At 36.4% G+C, this 14,666-nt stretch overlaps 1 protein-coding gene across 5 annotated transcripts in view; it reads left to right on the plus strand.

Annotated features, from left to right (window-relative positions):
• LOC127438244 (protein TASOR-like) overlaps positions 1–14,666 on the plus strand; it is a 202,226-nt gene that overhangs the window by 21,389 nt on the left and 166,171 nt on the right. For 3 of the 5 annotated variants that reach the window (XM_051693677.1, XM_051693672.1, XM_051693673.1), the window contains exon 2: positions 10,169–10,314. The exons of 1 other annotated variant lie outside the window; for it this stretch is intronic. In XM_051693677.1, coding sequence (XP_051549637.1) covers positions 10,169–10,314 — 146 coding nt within the window. The remainder of the gene's footprint in view (positions 1–10,168; positions 10,315–14,666) is intronic. One more of the 5 variants, XM_051693674.1, reaches the window with a different exon arrangement.

A 14,666-nucleotide genomic window follows, 5' to 3' on the forward strand; every position in this document is an offset into this window, starting at 1 on the left:
AATTCTATGATATGCTTTCATTGCGGAGCCCTGGCTTCATAATATAAGTTTTTAATATTTTCCACCAGATGGCACCATTCTTCTCATGTTTAGCCTATGGAGCAAATACATGCTTTTGTCCTATTTTCTGTTTGCTATATTATAGAGCACTGCAGGCCAATTGAATAAATGATGCAGATAAAATTGTGTGGGTGTGGATGTTGTGTGGGTATGGATGTCAGAGTGTGTATTGTATGTGTGTATTGAGAAATTCGTGTGTGTAAAAAACAACAGTGGCATTATGTATACAAACTGGATTTTAAAGGGTTAAAATCATGAAAATTAATGAATATTTGGTAGTTATGATCAGGACTGATGTTGGTTAAAATATTTACTCATTGAAAGTGGAAAATAATATTAATATATAATATTATTATGGCAGTTTTTTGACGTGGACATTTTTGTCCTCAAAGGACCTCCGAGTAACTTTTTATTGACGCACACGGGTTAAAAAATGCAAAACATTTTGGATGGAAACCCAGCACGTGGCTATCCACTTTTTACAACAATCGTGAAGCTGCATTCATGATTCACTTCAGGATGGCAACACCAGTGTTGAGTGCCGCTTTGAACTCACCATGAAATGCGGTTGCAAGCAAAAATGTCACATTCTTTGTTTTGTTGATAGTAAAGATTTGGTGTGCTTCTGTGGTAATTAAAACATGCCTTACATAGGCTGAAAAATACTTGATTTCTATCACAGGTCCCATGTGGATTTGTTTTGTACATCAAATAGTGCTAAGACCTCCTTTCTCCATTTTGTTATTGACAGAGAAGCGCTGTCAGATTCTTTTATTTACTGAGATAACAACCTCCACGGCTCTATCATAGGAGAGAGCTTAACAGTCAACTTAAGTGTTTCGACAGTACCGCCCATAGAATGTCTATGGGACCACCGCGTTATTTTATTCTTAGCTTGTAGGCTCTCTTGGTAGAAGACTTGACGCTGTGGTGTGCGCATCAGTGCAATGACTCCGGGTGGACACATTACAAAGGTTTCGCCCTCCACACTAGTGTATATGTTGTATTAACAGTAAATGCTTTAATCACGATTAAGAAAAATTAATGCGTTAAACTTTAATTAATCACATGCGTTAATTCTGCTAGCTCTAATGTACAGGTTTGTATTTTTTTAGAAAATAAAGTTTAAACGTGGTTAGCAAAAAAAACAAAAAACAAAAAACAAACATTCAGGACACTGAAATAGAGCCATAAAACACATACTAAAAGTCTTTGCTACAACATATTGTGAAAACCATCCTGTCCATCATTCACATTAAACAATAAATTGATTTTACTTGATTTATATAAATATTACCAACGATATAAATGTTTTTGTGTGTGTGTGTGTGTGTGTGTGAGAAATGGTGTAAATATTAGGGAAATAGTGTTTATGGCATAATTTGTCAAATATTGCCAATACGTTTGAGACGGCAAGATGTATTTAGAGTAGCAAATAAAGGTAATGCTTGTTCAGAATAATACTTTCAAATCAATCAAGTCAAAATCAAATCTCTTTGTCACTCAACCATATACACAAGTGCAACAGTGGGTGAAAGTCTTGGGTGCGGTTCTAAGCAACATAGCAGTATGACAATTACAATAAACACCTGATTTACACATAACAGTTTACACATCTGTTACACAACACAATATACACCTAATAATATACAGTATACACCAAATAAGAAGACTGTATTAAATAAAAATACACTGTACTCCCCCCCCCCCCTTTAGAAAAGGGTGCGCCATTTCTTGTTCATTTCGGTTATATTTGACATTTCATCACCACGAGTATTCTATAAACAAATATCCTCCATTGTGATTGGAATAATATATTGGAATAATATATAGTATGAAATAAATATTATGCTATTTAGTGTTTTGGGATAAAATAAAATAAAAGGAGCATTTTACCCTGCAGACTTTTGTCCTGTTGTACCCAATTGTCATGCAGTACGTAAACAATGAATACATGAATAAATTACTTGCTTATCAGAAATTATATCCTCTGCTGGATCAAGTCGGTATTTAAAATGCAAGCATTTCTCATCAGTCGCGATATTCTGAGGAAAATGTGAATTCTTCCTCGCTGTTTAGGATCATCTGTAGAGATTCATTGCGTGTGAAGTGTGCCATAATTCAAAAGCAACACAAAATCGATAAATCTGATGAAGCTTGATACTATATTTACAGCATTGATGGGGGTGTCAGATCATTACCGTATGAATAGTGGGCTCCACGAATGGCCGTGCCTGGACCAGCGCTAATGAGCTGAGATGGAAAAACTGTACCTCTTGTGATTTTCATAAGCATTACATAATCAGAGAATATTTGTTTTGGATTTGAATTGGTTCATTTAAAAATAGACATTTCAAGGTTTCTATAGACATACTTATCATGTGACAATTATACGCTGAGTTTCAGTTCATTTTTGTGACGTGCTCTAAGAAAAAGTAAACAGAAATTTTAGCAGCAGAAAGTGTATTCTGTTTTTGTCTTCCTCTTATCTGTATGACCATCAATGAGTATTTTAAGTCATTGCTGTTGTTATTAGAAAAAAAATCCAAGTGATCGCGCAGAAAGGTTAAGCTAAAAACACACAAACAATTATAATTTTTCATGTCTTTATTGAACTGATCCCATTAAACATTAACAGTGCTGTGGAAAAAGTAATTGAATCCTTGGATTTAATAACTGGTCGATCCTTCTTTGGCAGCAGTAACCTCAACAGAGCGTTTTCAGTAGCTGCGGATTAGACCTGCACAACGTTCAGAAGGAATCTTGGAGTATTTTTCCTTTCAGAAATGCTTCAGCTCAGCTATATTCTTAGGATGTCTGGTGTGAACGGCTCTTTTGGGGTCATTCCACAGCATCTCTATTTGGTTAAGGTCTGGGCTCTAACTTGGCCACTCCAAAAGGTGGATTTTCTTTTTTTGAAGCCATTCTGTAGTGGATTTACTTCGATGTTTAGGGTGATTGTCCTGCTGCATCACCCAACTTCTACTGAGCTTCAGCTGGCACACAGCCACCCTTATCCTGTAGGATATCTTGATAAACTTGGTAATTAATTTTTCACTCGTTGATGGCAAGCAGTCCAGGCCCAGAAGCAGAAAAGCAGCCCCAAATCAAGATGCTCCCTCCACTGACTTCAACGTTGGGATGATGTTTACATGTTGGTATGCGGTGCCCTTTTTATGCCATACGTAGCGCTGTGTGTTCTTCCCAAACAATTCAACCTTAGTTTCATCAGTCCACAAAGCATTTTCCCAGTAGTGTTGTGGAGTGTCAAGTTGGTCTTTGGCAAACTTCTGGTGCACAGCAATGTTTTTGTTGAAAAGCAGCGGCTTCTTTCATGATGTCCTGCCATGCCTGTTTAATATGTTTCCGTATAGTAGACTCAAGAACAGCAATTTTAAGAGTTCCAATAATTCCTTCAAGTCTTTAGATGCCACTCTAGGGTGCTTTTTTACCTCATTGAGCATTCTGCGGTGTTCCCTTTGAGTTATCTTGACTGGACAGCCACTTCTAGGGAGAGTTGCCACAGCACTAAATTGTCTCCATTTATAGACAGTTTGTCTTATTGTGGGCAGATGAATATCTAAGCTCATCGAGATAACTTTGTAACCTTTTCCAGCTTTATGCAAAGCAACAATTCTTGATCCAGGTCCACGTCAGCAGATGCCAGCGGCCATATCACCCTGTAGCTCAAGACCGGTTGCCTCCTGAAGCCAAGTAAGTTTGAGCCTGGTCAGTACCTGGATGGGAGACCTCCTGGGGAAAGCTTAGATGAAGACCAAACCAGATTTTAAGACACATTTATACAGGTACATACACTCACTGAGCACTTTATTAGGAACACCTGTACACCTACTTATTCATGGGATTATTTAATTGGCCAATCGTGTGGCAGCAGTGCAAAGCATAAAATCATGCAAATATGAGTCAGGAGCTTCAGTTAATGTTCACATCAATCATCAGAATGGGGACATTTTTTTATCTCAGTGATTTCTACTGTGGCATGGTTTTTGGTGCCAGACCGGCTGGTTAGAGTATTTCTGTAACTGCTGATCTCCTGGGATAAACAAGGCATTTCCATCTGCAGAACTGCTGCTTACTGGATGTTTTTGTTTTTGGCACCATTCTGAGTAAACTAGAGACTGTTGTGCGTGAAAATCCCAGGAGATCAGCAATTGCAGAAATACTCGATCCAGCCCATCTGGCACCAACAATCATGTCCCATTCTTTTTTTTTTTTTGCCATTCTGATGGTTGATATGAACATTAACTGAAGCTCTTGACCCGTATCTGCATGATTTTATGCATTGCACTGTTGCCACACAATTGGCTGATTAGTTAATCGTATGAATAAGTAGGTGTACAGGTGTTCCTAATATAGTGCTGAGTGAGTGTGTATTAGCAATGTACCATAATAGTAATAATAAATGCATGAATTTAGATAAAAAATTTATTTGTAATGGAATACCATTGTTTTTTTTATGCCTTAAAGTATAGTATTGTTTTGTTTTGAAAATTGCTACAATATGACAAAATTATTGCATTTTTAATTAAAATGTCTTGGTGAGTTCACAATGTAATATTTCTCATATTTTGAATAACCTATTACATTTTGCAGAAAAACTTGATTACATTATGGGCTCTTAATGTAATAATTTTCTCAAAACGTAATATTTATTACATAATGAACATTTATTACATTATGTGCAGTTATTACATTATGCTTTATTACGTTATGAGTTGAGTAACTAAAAAAAGGCAAATATCAATAAAACTAATATCATACTGTCCACAAATATGCGGATAGCACATTTAAACAGATGTAATAAAACTTGAGGAAATACAGCGTCCTGTGAAGTGCTCATATTTCTTCCTCTAAAGCATGCATCAGCCTCTCATCAGCATTTCTTGCTTTTTAACTTTTAACTTTCTTGTCTAATGATTAAAAGGCACATATCATACTTCCATCATGCACGCCTACAAATATGCGGATGTCTCGTTTAAACAGATGTAATTCACGAACCTCGTGAAAATCCAGCCTTTTCTTACCGTAGAGTGTTCATATAATAATGTCTTCCTCTGAAGCGTGTATTCTATCAGCCAGAATCAAAACTTCAGGATCAAAAGTTCCACAGATTCACAAATCATGACAGTCAGTCTGTGACAATCCAAGCAGGCGATCCAGGCCATTTAAACTGTCAGGAGATTGCTGCTCACGCTGGATCCACACGATCCAGCAACTTCAAAATAATAGTGATTCACGTGCACTATGAGAAACTTTCACACGCGTTATTTACAGAAGTTTCTGCGGATGACATTGGACAATATCCATTGCACATTGAGACACGGAGCTGTTGCTCCATCCTGTAAAAAGAAGGGGTTTATTAACATGTATTTTAAGTTATTTCGACCACAGTTCATGACCACCAGCACTGGCTTAGCAAGGTCCCCGTTTCCGACTGTATTACACATATAATTATTTTGATTCATTTTGTTAGAGAAAGTATAGCCCTCTTTGATATTATAAGTTAATATAATATAACAATTGATGATACTGCAGCTTCACAGCAAATGATGGAATGAACGATAATATATTTCTTAACATAGTGGCTCTTACTTTAACCATACAATTAGTCTTAGTAGTGATCAGTATAGTTTATTGTATTGTATTTATGCAGTACAATAATATAATTTTCACTTTCAGTACAATTTACTTCAATAAAAATCGTGTCCCGTTTCTTAGAGATTTGTCATGTGCCTGTGCAGGGATCTGCCGAACTGAAAAGAGCACTAATGATGGACAAATAATCATGAGAATAATTTACAAAAAAATCAGCACTGTGTGGAGTGTTCTCACACAGCTCCGTTTAACCATTAGTCAAAGACCCCTATTATTTTCTTATTAGGGGTCAAGCCCCAAAGGGGTGAAAGACCCCTATTGTTTTCGTTAGTTTTCTTATTAGGGGTCCAAGCCCCGAAGGTGCAGGAACCCTATTGTATTTGTTACGATTTTCTTATTATTAGGGGTCAAGCCCCGAAGGGACAAAAGACACCTATTGTTTTCGTTAGTTTTCTTATTATTAAGGGTCAAGCCCAAAGGGGCGAAAGACCGCTATTGCTTTCGTTAGTTTTCTTCTTCTTTGGGGTCAAGCCCCGAAAGGGTGAAAGACCCCTATTGTTTTCATTAGTTTTCTTATTATTAGGGGTCCAAGCACCGAAGGTGCAGGAACCCTATTGTATTTGTTCCAATTTTCTTATTAGGGGTCAAGCCCCAAAGGGGTGAAAGACCCCTATTGTTTTCGTTAGTTTTCTTATTATCAGGGGTCCAAGCACCGAAGGTGCAGGAACCCTATTGTATTTGTTCTGATTTTCTTATTAGGGGTCAAGCCCCAAAGGGGTGAAAGACCCCTATTGTTTTCGTTAGTTTTTTTCTCATTATTATTATTATTAGTGGTCAAGCCCAAAGGGGCAAAAGACCCCTATAGTTTTCGTTAGTTTTCTTATTATTAGGGGTCTTATTATTATTATTATTATTAGGGGTCAAGCCCCGAAGGGACGAAAGACCCCTATTGTTTTCGTTAGTTTTCTTCTCATTATTATTATTATTATTAGGGGTCAAGCCCCAAAGGGGTGAAAGACCCCTATTGTTTTCGTTAGTTTTCTTCTTTGGGGTCAAGCCCCGAAGGGGTGAAAGACCCCTATTGTTTTTGTTAGTTTTCTTAGTATTAGGGGTCCAAGCACCGAAAGTGCTTGTTATTATTAGGGGTCAAACCCCGAAGGGGCAAAAGACCCCTATTGTTTTCGTTAGTTTTCTTCTTCTTTGGGGTCAAGCCCCGAAGGGGTGAAAGACCCCTATTGTTTTCATTAGTTTTCTTATTATTAGGGGTCCAAGCACCGAAGGTACAGGAACCTTATTGTATTTGTTCCGATTTTCTTATTAGGGGTCAAGCCCCGAAGGGGTGAAAGACCCCTATTGTTTTTGTTAGTTTTCTTCTTCTTCAGGGTCAAGCCCCAAAGGGGTGAAAGACCCCTATTGTTTTTGTTAGTTGTCGTCGTCGTCTACTTCTTCGGGGTCAAGCTCCGAAGGGGTGAAAGACTCCTGTTGTTTTCATTAGTTTTCTTATTATTAGGGGTCCAAGCACGAAGGTGCAGGAACCCTATTGTATTTGTTCTGATTTTCTTATTAGGGGTCAAGCCCCGAAGGGGCGAAAGACCCCTATAGTTTTCGTTAGTTTTCTTATTATTAGGGGTCTTATTATTATTATTAGGGGTCAAGCCCCGAAGGGGCGAAAGACCCCTATAGTTTTCTTATTATTAGGGGTCAAGCCCAAAGGGGCGAAAGACCGCTATTGTTTTCATTAGTTTTCTTCTTCTTTGGGGTCAAGCCCCGAAGGGGTGAAAGACCCCTATTGTTTTCATTAGTTTTCTTATTATTAGGGGTCCAAGCACCGAAGGTGCAGGAACCCTATTGTATTTGTTCTGATTTTCTTATTAGGGGTCAAGCCCCGAAGGGGCGAAAGACCCCTATAGTTTTCGTTAGTTTTCTTATTATTAGGGGTCTTATTATTATTAGGGGTCAAGCCCAAAGGGGTGAAAGACCCCTGTAGTTTTCATTAGTTTTCTTATTATTAGGGGTCTTATTATTATTAGGGGTCAAGACCCCTATTGTTTTCATTAGTTTTCTTATTATTATTATTAGGGGTCAAGCCCCGTAGGGGCAAAAGACCCCTATTGTTTTCGTTATTTTCTTATTATTATTCTTCCGCCTCTTCTTCCGCTCTTTTGAGTCTATGGCAGTCCATAGAACCGTTTGCGGGAAAGTTATGAAATTTGGCACACAGATAGAGGACAGTCTGATATGTTACCACAGCAAATTTGCCGTCTCTACCTCAAACCCTCTAGCGCCACCAATTGCCCAAATTTGCACTCATGTTTGTTAATAACTTTTGAACCATGAGTCCTTGAAACTAAATAATTTTTTTTCCTCAACGAATTCGACGAAGAATGCGCAAAATTGAACTTGAGGCTGTATCTCCGCAACGCTTTGAGGGATTGGGATGAAACTTGGTGAAGTTCATCACGATTAGGCCCCGAGGTTACCTGCAGCGTTTTGGCGCACTGCCCCGTACTGGTCACGAGATATGAAAAAAGCACATTTTTGCTTATAACTTCTGAACAGTTTGTCATAAAATCATCAAATTGGTCTCATTAGATTCAGTGGGGTATAGCGAGTCCAACGATATGAAAAATTCTGATGTCGGCCATTTTGGACATCGGCCATTTTAAATTTTCTGAAAAACCTACTTATTCGAACTTGTCCTAGGCCGTTTGTCTGATTTTATGAAAATTGGCATGCATCATCTAGAGGCAATCACAACAAAAAGTTATTCACAGAATTTTTCTTTTATTCACATTTTCTAATGGCACTTCAACGAATTTGACGAAGAGCACGCCAAAATGGACGTGAGAGTATATCTCCGTAATGCTTTAGCGTATTCATACCAAACTTACTATTTGTCATAGGCACCATGACTCGAGGATGCCTGCTCAGTTTCGGAACAGTGCCACCTAGTGGTCACGAGATATGAAAAGCATATTTTTGCTTATAACTTTAGAACAGTTTGTTATAAAATCATGTCGGCCATTTTGGACATCAGCCATTTTTAATTTAATCAAAATGTTGTATTTTACAAAGGACTTGGTGTATCATTACAAAACTCGGTATGTGTCTTTGGCACCATGCTCTGAAGGGACTCAAAGTTTCGGGACAGTGCCGCCTTGTGGTCAAATTATAATGCTATTTCTAAAAATGCCAATAGCTATTGACTCCTTTTGCCTACTGTCATGAGACTGGTCTTGATAGATTCCGTGGTTCATGCCAAGAACAATGATACCAACAATGTCATGATCGAGCAAACTTCCTGTCCGCCATTTTTAAATGTTTTGAAAACCTACTTTTTCTAACTGTTTGTCCAATTTGCATGAAAATTGGCCTGCATCATCTAGAGGCACTCATGACAAAAAATTAATTCACAGAATTTTGATAAACCATACCGTTTTCGAATGGCGCTTCAACGAATTCGACGAAGAACATGCAAAATTGAACTTGAGGCTGTATCTCCGCAACGCTTTGAGGGATTGGGACGAAACTTAATGCAGGTCATCTCCATTAGGCCCTGAGGTTACCTGCAGCGTTTTGGCACACTGCCCCCTACTGGTCAGGAGACAGAAAAATGGCTATTTTGGCTTATAACTCTTGAATGCTTTCCTGCATGATAACCATCATGCCCAGATACTACCTGAGCAGTTTCAGAACAGCGCCACATACTGGACAAAAATTCTAAGAAGTAGCTATTTTTAGTAATTTCTTAAATAAATGCGTTTTTTTATGATTGTAAGTTTACTTTTTCTAACTCCTCATACACTGTCCATCGGACTCTAACCAAAAACATGTCACAAAGCTTCTTTTGGTGCTCATGTTGCCGATAATTGGCTTGACCCTGGTATCGCTGCTTGCAGCTATATTTTATATATACTATTTTTTTTTATTTTATACTGTGTATTCTACATTGTGTGTGTGTATTCTATATTGTGTATTGTATACTGTATACTGTATTTGTATATTGTGTTGTCTGTAATTATGTGTATATTAGATATGTAAATTGTGTTGTATAAATCTGATGTTTATTGTAAATTGGTATACCTGTCATCACTGTCATGACTGCTATTTTGCTCGGAACTGCACCAAGACTTTCACCCACTGTTGCACTTGAGTATATGGTTGAGTGACAATAAAGTGATTTGATTTTGATTTGGAATAGTAAATCCAAAGAAACTGATAATTTTGCTGTGGTCTCTTAATTTTTTCCAGAGCTGTATGTATGACAACCCTGCCAATGTTTTTATGTGAAATTGTTAGAAAAATAATTGTGATATTTCAATATACTGTAGCCTGTTATTGTATTATTGTCATGATAAAGCTTTAATATGATGCTCTTTATATTTGGTTACTGACTTGAATTCTCTATAGGAATGCGAACGACTCTGTCCTTCTGAATATTTTCCTAACAAACTACTAAAGTCTAAACTTAAGTCTTGCACTTCATTCACAGCTCTGTTTCAGTATGTTTCTACGGAATCAAGAGAGTTCACAGACATTCTGCAGATCCTCACCTCCAGTTACAAGGATTCATCATCTACGGGCATGTATGTGTATTCTAAACCTCGCCTCGTCCACAATGACACATTGGAGAAAGATGTGAGGATTTCAATATTTTTTTTTTTTGTGTGTGTTTTTTGTACTATATTGTGTGAGATTGGTTTCCAAATGTAAATTTATTTTCTAAGAAGTCAAGAATGAATGGATGAAAGATTAAGCAATTTTTTTTTTCTTTTGTACAATAAGTAAATAGCCTTAAGTACTATTACTATTTCTAATCTTGATTTCAAGTTGACTTTAATGTGGCACAAAATGAGATAAAAATATATAAAAATGATTGCTGTCAGTCGATTACAATTTTTAATCACATAATTTTCTGTAGTTAATCGTGATTAATCGCAGATTTTGAAATTGCTGACAGCCCTCTATGGTCATGTCGGAGAAAGAATCGCCATTGGCTAGTACATTTTTGTTTTTACTTTTACCAGACTTTTGAAGTCATGTAAGCATAATGCAACTGAAAAAGATATTAAGCAAACTGAGAATGGGTTCTTCATATATGACTTCACGCAATAGTATATTGTACATTTTATTTTTATATTTCGCCTTATCATTTTAATCACATTTTAGCTTTTATAAAATGTACTAATTTCACATTCTATCAATTTTTATGTCATGAAATTTCATTTTTAATAATGCTACAAGCTGTTGTTACTATTTGAAATTTCATACACATTTTTAAACAAAAATATTCACAAGGTTGGAACCTAATAAAGAAAATGTAGGACTGTCACGATTATGAAATTTGGCTGACCATTAATTGTCAAACAGATAATTGCAATTATGACAATTTATTGCCTGTTTTAGGGCAATGACGATTAATTGTCTGTTTTAGATCTTTCAAGAATGTGACAGTTATCATACAAGCTGTCACTATTTGTGCTTCATGCACACAACAAAGTAATTTATACAACTTTAGCTTGGGTCATATAATAAATTAAGAGTATATGATTTCCTTTTCAGGCTTCAAAAACAAATGAATGACAATCAAATATAAAATATAGAAGTAGACATTTAAAAAACATATATTTTAATTATCAAAATATTTCTAAATAACTAAAATATATCTCTTATTTGTCAAATTTAGTCTTGGTCCATTGTACTTTTTCACACTGTTTTTGTTTTTCTTTTGTTTGTTTTGTAACCCAGCCAACCTATATAGCTATTATTATATTATATTATATTATATTTTAGGGGCCAAGTAGCATAGGCACCTATTGTGTTTGTTTGTGATCTTTTTATGGAGCCAAGCAGTGAAGCTGCTGGAACCATATTGTAATTGTACTGATTTTCTTTTTTTCCTGCCCTAAAAGTGTCTGGGCGTCAGAGACCGTAAGTCGTGGAGACACCAAACTTGGCAGGATGATCCCAAATCCCCCTCACTACTCAGGCGCACAAACTGATCCTAGGTGGCGCTATAATACATTTTTTTACGAGTTGGCTCATATCTCTGCAACCATAATGGCTAGAATCAAAATACTGATTCCTTGAGTCAAGCCAAGTAAAAAAATCTGATTTCATTTCCGTCTACAATTTTTTGAATGTTTTGAAAAACCTACTTTTTCGAACTCCTCCTAGACCTTTAGTCTGATCGGCATGCAATTTGGTATACATCATCTACAGAATTTCGATACGTCAAATCGTTACGAAGATATTAACGATAGAATTGCTTCGGTTTAATGTGATTTGAGTAATTGATCAATATCTATTCATTGCAAACTCCAAATGTAACCAAACTCGGTGCACATAGTCAACAGGATGTTTAGAAGATGTCAGCAAAGTTTCGTACAATTCCGCCCCTAGGGGGCACTACAACTAAAAATCTTTTATAACTTTGCAGCCGCTTGAGCGACAAAGTTCAAATTAAATATGCATCATCTTTGGTTCAAATGCTAACATTTTCTAAAACGATTTGACAAATTAACAAAAATTGCTGCCACCAGTCAATAAAATTTCAGCACCTTGTATTGTGAATGGCCGAGGGTTATGGAAATTACTATACACAAGCAAGGTGTCAACTCCAAGCCGCATATAAAATTTTGTGACATTCGGCCAAACGGTGGCGAATTAGCTAATTCCTGTTTTTGCTCATAACTCTGGAACCGTGTAGGCTACAATAAAAAATTTTTAGCTTCTCTGAATCCACCAGTGCCCCACAATGATATGGTCACTTTATTTTCCATTTCCGCAATACAACTTTTTTTTACAATTTCGCTTTATACGAAAAACTTTTTCTAACTTGTCATAGGCCGTTTGCCTGATTATCACGAAACTTGGTATATATCATCTACAGGCCCTCCTGACAAAATTTTATCAAAAGAATTTTGATGCGTCAAATCTTTCCAAAGATATAAGCAAATATGTTTTGGGCGTGGCCTGTAATGACTAATTAACCTGTATCTTGTGAGCACAATTTTCAAACTTAAAATTTGTACACACAGACAAGATAATGGTAACACGCCGAGTTTCGTTAATTTTTTATGCTAGGTGGGCTATAACTTAAGAAAATCCTAAATGTGCAACTGTACTCAAAGCAGTTGAATTAACTCCAGAACTGTAAAGAATAAAAATATATATTTTTTATTTCTGTGAATCCATCAGTGCCTCCAAATCATGTGTTCACATGAATTTCCATTTCCACAAAAAAACCTTTCTATCATTTAGATTTTTTGAAAAACCTACCTTTTCAAACTCGTCCTAGGCTGTTTGCCCAGTTCACTCGAAACTTTGTATACATTATCTACAGACATTCCTGACAAAAAGTTATCAAAATAATTTTGGTAAATTGTACAGAAGATATTAGCCGATAGGTTTTTGGGTATGGCCTATTATAACTAATTGACCCATATCTTGTGAGCACATATTTTAAACTTAACAAAACTTAGTGTACATGCACAAAAGAACATTCTGAGGTAACTTGCAAAATTCCATCAATTTGGCATGGCAGTAACATAAGAAATACCTAATTTCTCAACTGTATTTAAGGCCTTCATAGGCATAAAAGGCAGTACTGTTGTCCACCAGAGGGAGCCACATAACTATAAATCATTCAAAGGGTCTTAAAAGATTAATTAAAGGTAGACTAATGTTGGGTTGCATCAACCAGGATTGATCTTAAATTTAGATAAAATCAAGGTTTTCTGATAAATCTGTTGCACCAAACTTTAAACTTTGTTTAAAAATAATCAGGGTTACATTTAAATCATCGTTTTGATCCTGATTTAAATTTCACAGTAAATCTGAATTGACTTTAATCCTGTTGCTCCATTACTTTAAATCTGATTTAAATCTCAGTTATGGATTAACTTTAAACTTGCAGCTGAGGTGGTTTAAATATTAAATTGACCTACAATAAAACATGAATGACTTTGTAAGAGAACAGTGAATATGCCGTCAGCCCTCTGAAGGCAATTAGGGTTTGAGTTGGGGTTAGGGTTTGAGTTAGGGTTCCACAGGATCTCTCCTGTCAATTCAGATTATTTTCGTCATTTTTCCATATGTGCTTGACCCCCGATGAAAGAATTCAAAAGAATTTCGATACGTGAAATCATTCTGAAGATATGAACGATACAATTCCTTCAGTTTATCACAATTTGAGTAATTGATCAATATCTATTTATCGCAAACCCCAAATGTAACCAAACTCGGTGCACATAGTCAACAGGACATTTATAATGTCAGTATGGTTTCGTACAATTCTGCCCCAAGGGGGTGCTACAACAAAAAAACTGTCATAACTTTGCAGCCGTTTGAGCAACAAAGTTCAAAGTAATTTGCATCATCTTTGGTTAAAATGCTAACATATTCTTAAAAAATCGATTTGACAAATTAATAAAAATGGCCGCCACCGGCCAATCAAATTTCAGCACCTTATAAATCGTTTTGGGAATGGCAGAGGGTTATGGAAATTACTATACACAAACAGGGTGTCAACTCAAAGCCGCATATAAAATTGTGACAATTGGCCACACGGTGGCGATATAATTAGCTAATTTGCTTTTTTGCTCATAACTCCGAAACCATATAGGCTACAATACAAATTTGTAGCATCTCTGAATCCACCAGTGCCCCACAAGGTCACTTGAATTCCCATTTCCACAAGAAAGTTTTTTTTTACAATTTTGATTTATTTGAAAAGCATACTTTTTCTAACTTGTCCTAGGCCGTTTGCCTGATTCTTACGAAACTTGGTATATATCATCTACAAGACCCTCCTGACAAAAAGTTATCAAAATAATTTTAATGCATTGAATCATTCCAAAGATATAAGCAAATATGTTTTGTCTGTGGCCTATAATGATTAATTAGCCTGTATCTTGTGAGTGCAATTTTCAAACTAAACAAAATTTGTACACATGGACAAGAGACCACTCTGAGGTAACATAACAAGT

This window comes from Myxocyprinus asiaticus, chromosome 49 (assembly GCF_019703515.2).
Source record: "Myxocyprinus asiaticus isolate MX2 ecotype Aquarium Trade chromosome 49, UBuf_Myxa_2, whole genome shotgun sequence".
Taxonomy (NCBI): Eukaryota; Metazoa; Chordata; class Actinopteri; order Cypriniformes; family Catostomidae; genus Myxocyprinus; species Myxocyprinus asiaticus.